The 16,440-nt window shown below is 44.5% G+C and overlaps 1 protein-coding gene across 3 annotated transcripts; it reads right to left on the bottom strand.

Moving 5' to 3' along the window:
- Positions 1-183: 183 nt before the first annotated feature.
- Tmem175 (transmembrane protein 175) lies at positions 184-16,253 on the bottom strand. Of its 3 annotated transcripts, XM_050155845.1 has the most exons (13): positions 16,107-16,220; positions 11,590-11,613; positions 11,167-11,202; positions 9,817-10,048; positions 9,612-9,650; positions 7,000-7,097; positions 5,063-5,114; positions 4,757-4,792; positions 4,035-4,118; positions 3,548-3,712; positions 2,549-2,627; positions 2,131-2,266; positions 184-999 (listed from the first exon to the last, which is right to left on the bottom strand). In XM_050155845.1, exons 4-13 carry the CDS (start codon positions 9,958-9,960, stop codon positions 333-335), a joined length of 1,500 nt encoding a protein of 499 aa, XP_050011802.1. In that variant the 5' UTR covers positions 9,961-10,048; positions 11,167-11,202; positions 11,590-11,613; positions 16,107-16,220; the 3' UTR covers positions 184-332. The 3 variants fall into 3 exon arrangements, with proteins under 3 accessions (XP_050011802.1, XP_050011801.1, XP_050011803.1); XM_050155844.1 differs by lacking the exon at positions 11,590-11,613 and having other exon boundaries at positions 16,107-16,253; XM_050155846.1 differs by lacking the exons at positions 9,612-9,650; positions 9,817-10,048; positions 11,167-11,202; positions 11,590-11,613; positions 16,107-16,220 and adding an exon at positions 9,700-9,806.
- Between the last annotated feature and the right edge of the window lie 187 nt (positions 16,254-16,440).

Raw genomic sequence — 16,440 nt, 5'->3', positions numbered from 1 at the left:
CTCTGATCTTGGCTGGGTGCCACTGCCTCAAACAAGACCTCAGTGACAGCCTCAAGAGCTTATTCAGGTTAGGCAGAAGGTAACTTCCCATGGCAGTGTTGGGAAAGGGAGGAAAGTAAATGGGTAAAAGCAACAAAATTAGTTCCCATGAAACCCCTTACTGCAAAATGTGAACAATGTTCGTAATCTTGAAATAGATCTTGATATTTCACAATGTACACAAATACTCAAGCCAATAAAACCACAGCCCCAAGGTCACAGACTTCTACTGAGCCATCTTCATAGAACCCCTTACAGTACGCCTGGAATGGGCAGATGTAGCTTCCTTGGCATTAGCAGGGGGCAGGCAAGAGCTGAGACTGTGCCTCAGGTTCACCCTGGCCTGATTGAGGGTGCTCTGGCCGGAGGTTCCACAGGACTTGAAGGCCTGCCAGGGCAAGGCGCACAAGGAGACGGAGCAGTAGGAAGGCAAAGGGCACTGCAATCTGCATGAGGTGGAAGATGGCTGTGCTGAACCGGCTCAGCAGGCAGGTGGCAGCAAACGCCAACAGGCTGGCACAGGGGTACAGTGCAAGCTTGGCAAACATGAAAGCATGCTCCTGCCCACCAAATCGCACAGCTGGCTGCAGTGTTTCTGTCTGATGCAGCAGGGCTGCAGTCCAGATGGCAAACTGGAAGATACTGGCAAAGAAGATGATGGCGCAGCTGACCCGCACACGCTCAAGTTCATCATGGGGTTGTCGGGCAAAAGCTGAGGTCTGCTGGTAGGCCAGAGGGAGGCCACCCACAAAGGCCAGTGACAGTATGTTGAGTAACCCCATGGTCTGTGTAGCCTTCCGGACATGCAGGAAGAGTGAATGATGGGCAAACCAAAGCAGACCCACTGTGGCGAAGGAGCCAAAGTACGCCAGGAATTGTGGCCCATATGCACCCAGAGCAGTCACAAGGCTGCCACTGAATTTCTCTCGGACATCCTTGGGATCCGGAACGTTGTCCTCACTGGGAAGTATGAACAGATGGCATTTGTAATAGCCTCCCAAAAATGGCCGGACCCCCGGGATAGACAAGCAATATAAGTGAATTTGAGATTAATGACGTGATCTTTAGTACACAAATGTTCCCTATGTCTACTTATATTTAGCATACTAATCAGTTACCACTCTTCTTCACTCAAAAACGCAAATTTAACCAGTCCTGTATATTCTCTGCCAACTGGTGGCCCTATCTGACAGCCAGGAATTGACAGATAGTTCTGGTTCATTGGCCAGGGACAGCCTTCTGAGGGTAGGGTGCCTATAAAAGACAGCCTCCACAGCTATCCTGAACCTTGCAGCTTGTATTAAAGCATAGAGTCTAGCGATGGGAACCCATCACCTGGATGTGTACGACAGGACGCCCAAGTGCCCACTGCTTTCTCCAAATCAGCCAGAAGGAGGGACATGAGTGAGGGCAAAAGAGAAGAGCCTGAGGGCTGTCAAATGATGTAAGACTCCAGGCAGGAGATGGCAGCCTTCTATTGGCTTCAATTTCCTGCCCTAACGGCTTCTTAGCTGTGAGTCCTTCAGCCCTGGCAATGGAAGCAAAAGGAGATTGTTCTGGAATAGTCTTTAAATCTAAGACCTGAGGATATCAGGTACTAATGAATATTTACTTCTAGCTAATAAGAATTCACAAATTATAATAGGAAAACCTACTCAAAAGTATCAGGAGAATCATAGTGTCAGATGCAGAATCTAAAACCAGAGTTGTAACATGTTTAATAAAATAAGAATGCAATGGAATATGACTGAGGAACCATAGACTAGATGAGGTCAAGGGGCATAAAAAAAAAGGGGGGGTGGGATGTGAGAGACACTTGGGAATAAGAGTGAACACCCAAACCAGAGCTCCAACAGTACTGTATCAGAGCCAGGTCAGACAGAAGCCGTAGAGGTATGGAAGAGGAGAAGGTCTGAGGGAGCTGCCTGAATACTCCTGGGACAGAGAGCACAAGGTCACTCTCCCTAGCACCTGTGCTTTCAGGTTGAGGGGGAAGAGGGCGCCTACATAAATCTGCAGGTACTCACAAGACACTGAAAGACATACTACCACCTGGAAGATGGGCCAAAGTAGCAGAGTTGGGGTCCTCACCAGATGTCCAGGATGAGGAGTGTGGCCACAATGGCATAGACACCGTCACTGAAAGCTTCCACCCGCTCTTTGCTGAGAGGTGCGTGCAGATCAATACTGAAGGGCTCCACATTGTGAGCTGGAGACTCCCTGTGGCCTGTGACATGCCAAGGGAAGGAAACAGCCTAGGTGGGGGACTGTCAGACCAGTGTGGCTATCACTGCCCTCTTCTCCAAGGGGACAGGAATAAACAGGTCAGGAGGTGAAATGATGCAGAGATTTGAAGGGGCAAGAAGCAGCCAGGGCCCAGCAAACCCGCCACCAGACCAAGGCTCAGGCCAGAAGGGCCGTCACATACTGATGTCTCTTATTCCCAATTAGAAAGTTCTCCCAATCAGAGAACTTTCCAACATGCAGTTTACTGTGCACGGTCACCTACCCGTGAGCTTGTCTTTGCACCAGGTGGTAGCCTTGCTGATATGAGGGAGGAAGATGACAGTCACCATCAGCACATATGACTACAGAAAGAAAGAAAACAGGTCAGGGTGTTTCCCTGGGAATCTCAACTGCTCACACCTGAAGTCTGGTCCCATTCTTCTGCCACAGATGGAGGGACAGCAGGAGCAACAAAGGAAAATCCAGAGAACTGTCCTTTATGGAAACGAACTGTGTATAAAGGCTTAATCCCAAAAGGAAGAGCTACCTTCCTTTTGCATACCAGTCCTGTGCTTTCTGAGAATTTAGTATCCAGAATACATAAAGAATGGAAACAGCGCAACAACAGAAGGTATGCATTCCAACTAAGAAGTTAAAGGGGCGGGGCTGGAGAGATGGCTCAGTGGTCAAGAGCATTGCCTGCTCTTCCAAAGGTCCTGAGTTCAATTCCCAGCAACCACATGGTGGCTCACAACCACCTGTAAACCTCTTCTGGCCTTCAGGCATACAGACAGAATATTGTATACATAATAAATAAATATTTAAAAAAAAAAAAAAGAAGTTAAAGGGGATGGGCTTGAAAAGACACTTTACCTGTGACCTCTCCAGTCAAGGGCTGCTTGGCTAGATGCTTCCTATATACGGTTCTGTTGTAGTTTAAAAGTCTCTGGGCTCCCTGGCTCCTACCCACTCAGCTGGAACCTTATCCCCTCACAAGAAGATGACCTGTCAAGGTCTTGAAATGCTTACCAAAATTCATTAATTTTTACTTATTTAATTTTAACTACATTTAATTATTATTTTTTGTTTGTATGCATGTGTGAGGATGCTCGTGCCTATTACCAAACATTTAAAAATAACCAGTATTTGCTTTTTCCACAATTCTTAGGATACTTTGGTTTAAAATTCAATGTACTTTCATAGTACTTAAGTGGACCCTGTTCAAGACAGCTTCTACAGCATGGCCTGTGCTAAGTCTTCCTCTGAGATTCTCAGTGCTCACCAAAGGGAAGAAGAAGAGAGAAAAGATGGCTGCAACAAAACACAGAGCTGGGCCACGGAGGACTAGGCGCAGGATGTGCCGTCGGGACTGGGCCCTGTGTGCAGAGTGCTGGATCTGTGGACTCAGCAGGTGTGGGAAGTGGAAAGCATACCCCACAATCAGTGCCTGTAGTCAAAACAAAACAAACAAAACAGGCTAGAGGGCACCATCAGCAGGTAGAGAAGTACTAGTTAACCCCTGGGCCAACACATTTTTAGGGGTTAGAAGCAAGAAGGTCTCTCCTTGATGGCCTCCTACCCTGGGAAGTTCTGAGAGGTTGGGATCAAGAAGGTAGAAATTTTCATCCTATTCTGAGACTGTGAGGCCCTGGGTATGCCACATCCCAGGTGCAATTATGGAGAAGACCCCTACTTGAGATGTAGATCAGGATGTTAGCACCTGACCTGCACACCCCATGGCAAACACACATCATATCCCATGTCCCTACCTGCACAGATCCAATGGCAATCACACACATGCAGAACAGGAAGATGCCCAGGGGCACATCAGGAAACGTCACCATTAGAGAAAACTGTCAAAAGAACCCCCACAAACCCCCAAAAGGCTATCAGAGCTAGGTTGCCCTGAGAAGAAAACTGTCCTAGTGTGAGGACGAGGGTATGGGGCTGGGCATGGGTATATTCAGCTCTGCAAACCACTGTTTCAGGCCTTTAAAGCCAGTATCACTAACCTCATGTAAAATCCTTCAGGTCTGAATTATCTGTTATAGTTTTGTATAGCTATAATGCCTATATTAGAATTTTAAATGCTTGTGGCGATGATGGAGAGAGGCAGGTGGGAGGAAGGGGCATTAGGGACATTCTCAGTGGCCTCTGCCTTTAGGAGTCCTAAATTCCTTCCTCTTTATTCAGCCCCAACCACTAGTTCCCTGGAACTCTCTTTGTAATTTGTACTCCAGGACTTGAACCTGCACTCCCCCCCCCCCCTTTTGGTTTTTTGAGACTGGGTTTCTCTGTAGCTTTGAGGCCTGTCCCGAAACTAGCTCTTGTAGACCAGGCTGGCCTCAAACTCAAAGAGATCCACCTGCCTCTGCCTCCCGAGTGCTGGGGTTAAAAGCATGTGCTACCACCTGGCTTGAACCTGCCACTTCTAAGGACTGCCACACACAGATGTGCTCAGTGAGGCGTGCAGGGAGATCTTTTTACTCACTGTGTAGGGTAGAAGGGTGATGGTCATCATGCAGGCCTGTAGTGAAAGGAAAGGAGGGAGGTCACAGTCACCAGAAAGCCTAGAGAGTAAGGGACACTCCAGGAAGGCAGCAATATATCTACAGGAATTGTGGCACTGGATCCAAGAAGCCTGTGCCCCTGTCCTGGACAGACTGACCCCACGAGCTATCTGAGGAACTTCCAGGAATGGACAGAATCCAGGTTGTGGGGACCCCCATACCTTTCCTATCTTTCAAGAGGGCTAAATCATACCTTAAACTCATTTTTCAAAACAACAATAACTCACCAGGTTAAGCAAGGCAAGTGTATCATCTATTTTCCCAACAACCTGGAACAATCTAAAGTTAGAAAAAAGAGAAGATGGGCCATCATTCAAATATGGCTCCGATAATATTAAAATTAAAATGCACCTCCCACAGTATTTTCTAGCTAAGGCATCACTAAAGATGTCACTTTTGATCAAATTTAAGATACTACCTAGTGGGACTAATGAGAAGACTAGGTTGCTATTTAGGTTGCTATTAATCCTGAGAACCTGAGTTTGATCCCTGGACTCACATGGCAGGAGGAGAGAACCAAATCCTACAAGCTATCCTCTGATTTTGGCACACACATAAAATAAAATTTAACTTTTTTTTTTTTTTTTTTTTGGTTTTTCAAGACAGGGTGTCTTTGTGGCTTTGGAGCCTGTCCTGGAACTAGCTCTTGTAGTCCAGGCTGGCCTGGAACTCACAGAGATCTGCTTGCTTCTGCCTCCCAAGTGCTGGGATTAAAGGCGTGCGCCACCACCACCGGGCTAAAATTTAACTTTTAAAAAATGTAAATACTACCTAGTGTGTGAAAGTCAGAAAATTCAAAGAAAACATAGCTTATGCAGGGAAGCATGTATCTTTTCCATAAATTCTTCCCATTATTTTGCAGGAATAGCTTATAGAAATCACCTGTACAGTTTGTAGCTCTTAGAAACAGTCTTTTCGGAGAAAGTCCTGAAGAAGACTTCTGCACAAACATAGGGGACTTTTAACTCTCCGGAGAGGTCCTGCTAAGGGCAGGACTAGCAGGGCAGCTGTGAGCTGCCTGTCCAGCCACACTTACTGGGAATCAGGCTCTGGGGATGTGAAGCTAGAGCTCTATTGTGCAGTACACTTGTGTTTTTATTCATTATATCTAAAATCCATTTCTTTCTCAATTTCCCCTCAAAGATTTCATACACTGCACCTGCTGGAAGTTGGTATTTAACAGAGAAATGGTTTTATATGGAGATACTACAACGTAAATAGAAGCACAGACTGCCAGGAATCATGAAGCTTCCTCCAATGCCTGGGCCCTACAATAGGATTGCTCCCAATAGTCTGACTGTGGCTAAAGATGCCACCCTTCCAAGTCTGAGCACGTCCTTCTCTGGACTGGACTCAGCTGAGCTGTCACTCTCGCTCTAGGAGCTGCCTCCAGCTCACGGCAGTGGCACAGGCTCATTTGGGCTCAAGTCGCTGCAGTCCCAGAGATGGCCATTCTGCTGCCTACTTGCTGGTACTAAGACCATGCGTGTAAGTGAGTACCCAAAGCAGGATGCAGACTAGAGCCATGAAGTTCCTCACTGGCTCCCTGGGCCTCAGAACCCTGCTGTTGATGTTTTTCACAATGGGTGTGGCCCCTAATGAATGAATCATGATGCAGGTATAGGGAAGGTTGGCTAAAGTCACCCACCAGGCTGTGAGCCTCCTGGACATTCTATAAACAAGGGAGATGAAAAAGATAAAGCCTGCCCAATTCTTCCAACAGGAAGGGATCTGTCAGCATCATCTTGCCAAGGACAAGTATATAACATGAAGCATTTTTCTGTACTTTTCAATGTACTTTTAAAGAGCAGTGAGCTGGATGCATGCCTTTAATCCCAGCATTTAGGAGGCAGAGGCAGGCTGGTCTACTACATAGTTTCTTTCTCTCTCCTCCGTCTGTCTCTGTCTCTTTCACACACACACACACACACACACACACACACACACACACACACACACACAGCGGTGAAATATTTACTAGGATCTGGATTTTTCTGCACACTAAGCATTCTCTGAAGAGTATTTCCTTTGAACATGCTGATCTACAGCCAGGAATGCAACATCTACATGCCCAGCTCTGCCTAAGGAAGCTTCCTGTTCCTCCTTTGCCTACCCTGAGTAACTCATGACAATGAGGACCTTGTATATAGGTCTGACTCCCTACCTGGTATGTGCTGCCCACGCCACAGTTACAATTAGAAATGTCATCAGGTAGACAGCAATCCTAGTTGCTAGAAGTTTCTGTATACTTTTGTCAAATCGCTGTATGAAAAAGAACACTGCTATTAGAACAAAGTAACATATGTGACCCAACAGTGGTCATTTCAACAAGACCTCCATTAATGCAGAGTGAGACATTTAGGAAGGTCCCCAGCCTCATAGTGCACACAGTCTACGTCTGCTCCCAGTCTACGCTCACATCTGCCACACTTATCCCATACCCACCCTCAAACGTGTCTTTTACAGGCAGTTCTAAGGCAAGAGATTCCTGGATGTCACAGTCTGATACCATCACCTCAAGTGGAAAAGAGTCCTGGCTGTCAGCAGGCTTCTTATCAGGGAGTCCAAGCACCTCAACAGTAAGGGATACAAGGGACAAAAGGCATCCAGTCCTTTTATAAGGTAATTAGTTGCCTTCTAAAGTGTTCACTTTGGGGTTTAAGTTCCAACATGTGGATTCTGGAGACATACATGTCTAAGCTATAGCAAGGTCTACCTAGCATAGTCACGGGCAGGACACCTTTAAAAGTCCCCAATGAGATTACAAGCAGAATGGGTCTGCTATAGATACCACTCAAGGGGTTGTGGCTTGAACAGAGACCACTGTACTGAAAAGAAACCTCAATTTTCAAAGGCGAGAACACTTACCTCAGAAATCATGAGAAGGAAGCTTTATATTTTTAAACATACTCAAATCAATTTGTTTATTGGCTTCGTTAGTTCTTCTTGTGCAAGTATCGCTTTGGATCATGACTTGAAATTTCATTTCAGAATCATCCTATCAAATGCTCTCACAAACATCCGTTTGTATGTTTTTGTCTCCTGTGTTCCACCACTGAGCTGTACCCTCAAGTATCTTTCCACATTTGGGTTGCTTTTGTTTGTTTGTTTGTTGAGACTGGGTTTCTCTGTGTTAACAGTCCTGGCTGTCCTGAAACTCTTTGTACACCAAGTTGGTCTCCAACTCAAAGAGATTCACCTGCCTCTGTGAGTGCTAGGATTAAAGGTGTGCCCAGCTTTTTGTTTGTATTTGAGGCAGAGTCTCTTTCTATAGCCCTGGCTGTTCTGGAACTCACTAGGGAGACCAGACTGACCTTGAATTCACAGAAATCCACCTGTCTCCGCAGCCTCCCAAGTGCTAGGGATTAAAGGTGCACACTCCCACACCTGGCCTCTTACTTTTTATTCTGAGACAGGGTCTAAGTTGCCTACGCTGGCATTGAACTTGGAAACCTTTTTGTCTCAACCTCCAGAGCAGATATTGATCATAGGCAATTTGCTACCAGGCCTATAAGTTAAGTCTTCTTTTAAAAAAATTGGGCAGAAGCCAGGCATAGTGCCACATACCTTTAATTTTAGCACTCAGGGTGCAGAGGCAGGCGGATCTTCTCTGTAAGTTTGAGGTCAGCCTGGTCTGCAAAGCAAGTTCCAATACAGCCAGAACCGTCACACAGAGACAATTTGTCAAAAAAAAAAAAAACTATCAAACCAAAAGAAAAGTCACATAAGTATCTTTGGATCTCTACACACATGCTGTGGGATATGTGTGCCTGCACTATCCCATGCACATTATACTCTCGCAGTAATACATTTTCAGGTGAGGGTGGTGCAGCCTTTAATCCCTGTACTCAGAGGCAAAAGCAGATGGATCTCTAGGAGTTTGAGGCCAGCCTGGTCTACAGAGCAAGTTTCAGGACAGCCAAGGCTACACAGAGAAACCGTCTCAAAAAACAGTAACAAAAAACAAATGAAATTTTAAAATTTCAGTATCAGGAATTAAAACTACCGCCTCATTCATGCAGGCTAGGCAAACACTCTACCACTAAGCTGTATCTGTCACTATGCTTTTTAATTTTATTTAGGGTTTTTGGAGACGGGTTCTCACTGTGTGTCCTGACTGGCCTGGAGCTGGCTATGTAGACCACCCACTAGCAGGCATTTTCTCAGAACAGCGTTAAGCACAGTCCAAGTGCGGTCTGATGCTACACTAGTGTTGTAACCACAGTTCAAAAGAAAAACCTCAGTAGTTCTGGGCCCTCCCCAAAGATCTAGCTCAGCTTGCAGGTATAGCTAGAATCACACCTCATTGTTGTGGGACAGTGAGGTAGTGCTGCAACCTGCCTCTTGAGGCTTGTATGGTGCCATGCCAGTCACAAGGATGAAACCAAGGAAGACACCTCAGTGCTATCCAAGTCTCAAAGTTCACTGAAGAGCTGCATGTTGTTGACTCCGGAAAAAAAATTAAAATCCCATAAAGTTGGCTATAAATGGAAATGCTTTTTAAAATGCTCTTTGCTACCCCCACAGGCTAGTTTGGTGGGGCAGACATGTTATAACTAACTGTCCACCTGGTTAGAAGTCTCCTCTACAGGAAGGAGCCTGTGCTTAAGCCCTAACTCTAAGTACGTATCCTCCCAGGAAGAAACACAGGTGTCCTGCCCTCTCAATAAATACCCTGCCTTGGGCTCTGCTGCCTGCAGATTGGGGGGTTGGCTCCCCAAGTCCAGGTTGGGTTTTCTTACTGGCCCACTGTACAAACCAGTCTGCTCCTGTTACCTGTTCTGGTGAGATCTCTGTGTGGGTCACAGGCAGGATCTAAAGGAACAAAGACAAAAGAGATGCTTCTTGGGCTGTGGGTACTCACAGGCAGAGGTTTGTGAGCTCTTTGCTATTGCTGAGCAGCCCCAACTTCATGAAAGGCGTGGGTATCTGAGGCTGCTGCAGGAACCAGGGGTGGATTTGAGGTGGGCCCAGCACTGACCATGACAGTGGCAATGATGGAGAGCAGTGCATCACTGAAGCCCAGCATGCGGTGGGAGCTCTGGGGCCCCTCCTCGTCTCTCCTGTGTAGGGATGAGTCTCCCTCGAAATCCACTGCCTGCTCCTGGGTCTGAGGCCTGGACATGGTGGGGCCACCGAGTTGTCACAGCAGCCTGGGAAGAAGTGTAGCTCTCTCTTATCAGTGGGATGTCCCAGGTGGCCAACCCTGCGGACTAGGTATTGAGACAAAGAAAGAGACACTTCACAAGGTAGCCCCTTCAGATTCCCAGCCACAGGCAAAGAGTATCAGCATCAGACTCATCAGTGAGCTCTGTGACTGGGATGATACACTGCCTGTCTCTGAAAGCACTGATGATACAGGGTAGATGCTCAGCAAACTATGGGACTACGGAAGGCCTGAAATCTGACCCCAAGTTTCCACTACAAGCCGCTTTGTCAGGCTTCAGCACATCTTCTGGCTAAAGATAATGTCCCTGAGGGCGGTTATGGCCTTAGCTCACAAGCTATGGGATGTTTTTAAGCTGTTCAGAAACAATACCAGCTGAAATGTTCTCTAAGAAAGAGAGGTATTTGTGCTCCAGGAGCAAAGGGCTAATGTACAGACTTGGAATCCATCTGTATCCACACCAGACCCAGTGATAGAAACTCTGAGAACCACTCAGCAGTTATAGGATATGGAAGAGTGGGTCACTGGGAAGTATTTTCCAAGTCCCCACTTGCAATCATGGGAGAGAGAATAGGAGTGTGGCAAGGTTGGTCAGAACGATGAAGCTGTGACCAGGAGTAAGGTGGAATATGTCTGCCCAAGCAGGGTACAGAAGTGTTTCTGGGAGAGCAGGTTCTGAGACAATAAGAGGAAAGTTAATTGGATCTAGAAGGGCAAGCCCACTAGCCCAACAACATAAATGTACCCTGCTTTGGGCACATTTACTAAGACATAGGAAGGCCAGCCTCAGGCGGCAGAGTTAGGGGAGAAGAGGCTGAAAGGTAGTGGTACTCCCTGGGAGGATGGGGAAGTAGGAGCCCAGATACTTGAAGGGTGGTCACAAGCCCAAGCCCTTTAGTACTGAAACAAGTTAACATAAAGTACAACTGGGTTTACTCTGAAGAGGATGCTGTTGATCTAACATCAGGCACTACAAAAATCAGAGGCAAGGGGGTGATGTGGCATGCTGCTCCAGCAATCAAGCACAAGCCTTTACAAGACGATACAGAAAACACAAAGGGATAACAAAGACAACTATCAATTTTCAGATAGGAAAGAAGCAAGATGCAAACAAGTATATATAAGGCATTCATGCTGAGTACCGCTCAGTGGGAGATAGCCTACCTTACATGTATGATGTCCTGGGTTCTGTCCCCAGCACTGCAAAAGAAAGAAAACAAAATTCAACTTTACTAGTAATCAAGGAAACACAACTGAAAGCAATGTGGTACCGATTAGAATAGTAAAGACACTTAGTCAAGAGCTAGCTAGGATATGAGGAGGACACTTGGCTATGTTAGGGAGAAACAGGGGCCATATCTGAACTGGCAGTTAGTAACAACTCTAAAAGTGCAAACAACACCCTTACAGGGAAACAGCTGAATCTGAGGGGACACAACTGGAGTCTGCACTGAAGCAAGGTTCGTTTCAACAAGAAAAGGAAAAAAATGACTTATTATTAAGCCATCAGTGTTGTGAGGACCCTACACATGAATCCAGAGGTAAAATTCAAACACAATACTAAGAAGGAAAAAAAAAACCAGTTACCAAAAGACAAGTTCTGTCATCTTCCTTGTTCATGATAAATGGCAATATGTAAGACAAAAACACAGACAGAAACAGATTTGTTAGCTCCAGGATAAGCAGGTGGTGCCTGGATGGCAAAGGCAGGCATGAGTACCAACATGGTTTTTTGTTGTATCCCTGGTTTACGGTCACTTAAGGCTCACTCTTTGGATCGGTGGTTCTCAACCTTTCTAATGCTGTGACCCTTTAATATAGTTCCTCATATTATGGTGACCCTCTGACCATAAAATTATTTGCATTGCTATTTCATAACTATAATTTTGCTATTATTATGAATAGTAATGTAAATATGTGTTTTCTGATGGTCTTAGGTGACCCCTGCAAAAGGATTGTTCAACAACCACCAAGGGGTCACAATCCACAGGCTGAGAATCACTGCTTTAGATTATGCAGTCAAAACCATGCCTTTGCTGTGCAGGTCTCTTGAGCTGCTGAGGAATACACACAGTTGTGTTACCCCAACCACAAAGACTGAAAGAGGACTGGAGAGAAAGCACTAGCTATTCTTTCAGAGGACCATGGCTCATAACCCAGCACCCACATGGCAGTTCACAACCATCTGTAACCCTGCAAGCATATGGCACACAGACATACATTCAGGCAAAACATCCATACTCATAAAATAAAGACTGAAGGGTGCTCCATCCTCAGATAGCCCTTCTAAGCTTTCCATGCCTAGACCTTAGACTTGGCTGATGTTGATGATAGACACTGGTGTTTCTGCTATTACTGATACTTTGCCATTTCCAGAATGCCTTGTTCATGAGGCACACACTAAGGGACCTTTTTAGTATGGCTTCTGCTACCTGAGACTCACCATGTTCCCGAGAACGTCACAACACACGTCTTTTTACTGCTGTCATGCTTTCACTGTGAACTATCAGCTTATCCACTGACAGGCACAGAGACATAAAGTTCAGAAATAAATTCAAACACCTAAGGTTAACTGATTTTTTATTCTCGACAAGGGAGCAGAGATTATTTAATAGGGAAAAGAATGTTCTTTTCAACGAATAGTATAGGGACAACTGAGTGTCCATATGCCAAAGAACCCCAACAAATTAATTTAAACGGAGCAAAGATTTGAATTTAACAGACAAAACCATGAAACTTTTAGAAGAAAGTTTTGGGGAAATTGCTGCAGGCAAAGATTTCTAAAGACAGCATTAAAAAGCATAAGCAACAATATTAGCATGGTGGCCTACACCTTTGGTCCCATGGGAGGCAACATACAGGCAAGTAGAGGCCAGCTTGTTTTATATAGTGAGTTTCAGGATAGCCTGGGCTATGTAGAGGGACCCTATTTTTAAAAAGTAAAATAAATAAATAAATAGCAAATTAAAAAATGCTAAAGTTGAGCTTCATCAACATTAATACCTTTTGTGACTCAAAAGAGTAAGATTAAGAAAATAAAAGGCAATCTATAAAATATGAAACATTATTTGTAAGTCTTATCTGATAAGTATCTAGCAACTAAAGAATATAAAGACTCTTTATAACCCAATAATAGGAGCAGCTAGACAGGTTCAGTTGAGGAACAACCTGGTATTGGCGTAAGAACAGACAGGAGGATCAATAGAACCGAATAGAAGACCTGGATATCAATCCACACATCTTCAAACACCTGATCTTTAATAAAGAAGCAAAAAATATCAAACGGAAAAAAGCATAGGACCAAACTAGTCCCTCAGAGTGTGGGTGACAGTTGCATGGCTGGGGCAGACTGAGGCGCACCGGCAGGGCACCAGGATTTATCCCTACTGCATGTACTGGCTTTTTGGGAAGCCAGCTTTTTGGATGGATACCTTTGCTCAGCCTAGATATAGTAGGGAGGGCCTTGAACCTTCCAAAAATCAATGTGCCTTACCCTTTCTGAAGATTGGATGGGGGTAAGATGGGAGAGTGTGTGGAGAAAATGGGAGGAGGGAAGGGAGTAGAAAATTGGATTGGTATTTTTTTTAATCTAATACATTTTTTTAAAATATTTATTTATTTATTTATTATGTATACAATATTCTGTCTGTATGTACGCCTGCAGGCCGGAAGAGGGCACCAGACCTCTTTACAGATGGTTGTGAGCCACCATGTGGTTGCCAGGAATTGAACTCAGGACCTTTGGAAGAGCAGGCAATGCTGTTAACCACTGAGCCATCTCTCCAGCGAGCTGTAGAAATACTTCAATTTTCTGTATAAGTTCATGTAGATTTTTAAAATCATTTTTCTAAATGTTTAGTGGATTTTCAGTAGAGCCATGTAAGTCTGAAATCTTTAAGAGATTTTAATTTAGAAGTTGACTGTTTTTTAATAGGTATAGAATTATTTGCCTATTTCTTTTTGAGTAAGTTAAGTTTGTGCTTTCAATGAATCCATTTATTTAGACTAAGTTGAATTCATTGGGAAAATGTTCATAATATAATAGCTTTTGTTACCCTTTCAGTACACATTTCCTTCATCTGTGATGATCTCAGATATTTCTGGTTTTCTAACTTAATTTGCCCAGTGACTTCTAAGTTTTATTGACCTTAAAGAATCAGGTCTTGTTGCTCATTTCACTGCATTTTGGTATTTATCTCCCTCCTTCTAATTACTTTGGGTTTCATTTTCTCTGATTTTTCTAGTTTCCTTCCTTCCTTCCTTCCTTCCTTCCTTCCTTCCTTCCTTCCTTCCTTCTTTCTTTCTTTCTTTCTTTCTTTCTTTCTTTCTTTCTGAGACAGGGTTTCTCTGTAGTTTTGGAGCCTGTCCTGGAACTCACTCTGTAGACCAGGCTGGCCTCGAATTCACAGAGATCGGCCTACCTCTGCCTGCCAAGTGCTGGGATTAAAGGCATGCACCACCACCACCTCATTTTTTTCTAGTTTCTTAAGATGAACACTAAAGTCACTGATATGTGATCTATTTCCTACTAATGACTTAATAGTATCCCACAATTTTGAAATTCTTTATTTTCATTTTCAACTAGTTCAAAAATACTACTTTTGATTGATTGACACATAAAAGTAAGCTATCCACTTTCCAAATATTCAGAACATTTTTCACATAGTTAATTTCTAGATAACTTAATTCACTGTGGTCAGAGAACATACTTGTTTCATTGCCCAGGTATTCGAGGTTAGTAAATGCTCTTTACACACTGAGATTTAAAGAGGGCAATGGATCCCCTAGACCTGGAGTTACAAATGGTTGTGAACCACCATGTAGGTGGTGAGAATTGAACCTTTGCACTCTGCAAGCGTAAGTAATCTATATCACCAAGCCACTCTCAAACCCCCTGAAACATCCTTTTGATGACTTCATTTCTTCATCAGTATAAAATAATTCTCTTACTCTTTGGCAATAACCTTTACTACGAAATCTGCTACAAGACAAAGTGTTGGTGGAGAAAGAGTTTTAGATTTGTATGCGTTCATACATGAAGTGAGATCAGGAGAGAAGCCCATAAGATGCAGTATGTTAACATGCTCTCAGTATGGCATCTACCACAAAGCCATATAGGTATATTTATGAAATAATTAGTCTGAGAAGACTCTGGTTTCTAAAGTATTTACATGACTTCCACTTGTCCTAGGTCATACTAGCAAGAGTTTACAGCCTTGAATTCCATTATCCATTCCAGCAAATTATTTATGAGGTTTCTTACAATGGCTGTTTTAGGTCTCCTGAACACTGTTTAAGCCTTGGGTTTCCATTTTTTTTTCTCACTTTCAGATTTCGTTTCCTTCTATTTAGTGAAATCTGAATCCACCAAGATTCCTTCAACTTCATTTCAATAAATGCATAAAGTTACCTGCAACTGCAAGCCCTATTTCCTCCTTTCCCCCTCTTGTGGTTGTGTTTTTGAGACAGGGTTTCTCTGTAGCTTTTGGAGTCTGTCCTGGAATTAGCTCTTGTAGACCAGGGGGGCCTCGAACTCAGAGAGAGATCCACCTGCCTCTGCCTCCCGAGTGCTGGGAAAGGTGTGCACCACTGCCCGACTTGTGTTTTTCTTATAGAAAAGTCTTTTCTATGCCAAAACTAAATATCCCATATCTGGATGTGACTTGGTTGTCTTACTATTCTAAGGGACAGTACCCTTCTCGGCCGTACTAGGAAGGCTTAATTCCCATTGGCTTGGGCTGTTCATGTCTCCCATCTAAGAACAATGTCAACACCACACTGCCCTCTCAGCTCCCACACTGTTCTCCACAAACCTCCTCAGTAACCTCCAGATACCATCTCTACTCCATCAGCTCTTTATGCCTCCACGTGTGAGCTTCCTCACCTACCACCTACCTCACTGTGGCTAACGATCATCTTTCTTTTCAGCTTGACTTTTAAGAGAGCACTAGTTTAATATTTAATAGCTACAGTCCTGGGAAGGCTAAGATGTTGATTTGAGCCTGAGGGCCAACTTTTTAGTTCCAAAACACATCATCTACACAGGGGCTGCAACTTCACGTGGCTTCAGAAACCAGAGGTAAGGGGAATCTCACGAGTCTCACCTGAAGTGAACAGCTTTAGATGGTTGACATCACACAGGATTCTGGGTCCAGTACCGCCAGGTGAGTTTTCTACGCACGTTGTGAAGCCTTTTTTCTTTTAAACTTATCGTTTTTCAGTCTTAAGGCTAGCAACTAGTTCGTCCTCCCCCAAACCTGTGTGGGCCAAAACATAAGAATGTTTGTCTGTGGATTATAGGCTGGCTGCTTGTCTGATAGACATGTCCTCTCCTCAACCGGGCATTAAGGGACCCTAGGATAAGCTCCAGGCCTCCCTTCTACCTTGAGGAGTCAGGCTCTGGGACGGTCCGCAGCACGCGCCCAACGTCCCGTGACG

The sequence above is a fragment of the Alexandromys fortis genome, unplaced genomic scaffold (assembly GCF_014885135.2).
Source record: "Alexandromys fortis isolate MF-2015 unplaced genomic scaffold, M_Fortis_MF-2015_v1.1 scaffold_87, whole genome shotgun sequence".
NCBI lineage: Eukaryota > Metazoa > Chordata > Mammalia > Rodentia > Cricetidae > Alexandromys > Alexandromys fortis.
Note: the sequence above shows the minus strand (reverse complement) of the source record. Positions and strands in the feature narration are given on the sequence as shown.

What these genes read in the sequence shown, in the direction of transcription:
- Tmem175 (XM_050155844.1), bottom strand. Translation starts at nt 9,960, where the DNA reads ATGTCCAGGCCTCAGACCCAGGAGCAGGCAGTGGATTTCGAGGGAGAC. An exon ending in TTGCCATTGGATCTGTGCAG is followed by an intron (nt 3,713 to 4,034) that starts GTAGGGACATGG and finishes TTTTGACTACAG; the next exon opens with GCACTGATTGTGGGGTATGC. An exon ending in GTGCAAAGACAAGCTCACGG is followed by an intron (nt 2,267 to 2,548) that starts GTAGGTGACCGT and finishes GGCATGTCACAG; the next exon opens with GCCACAGGGAGTCTCCAGCT.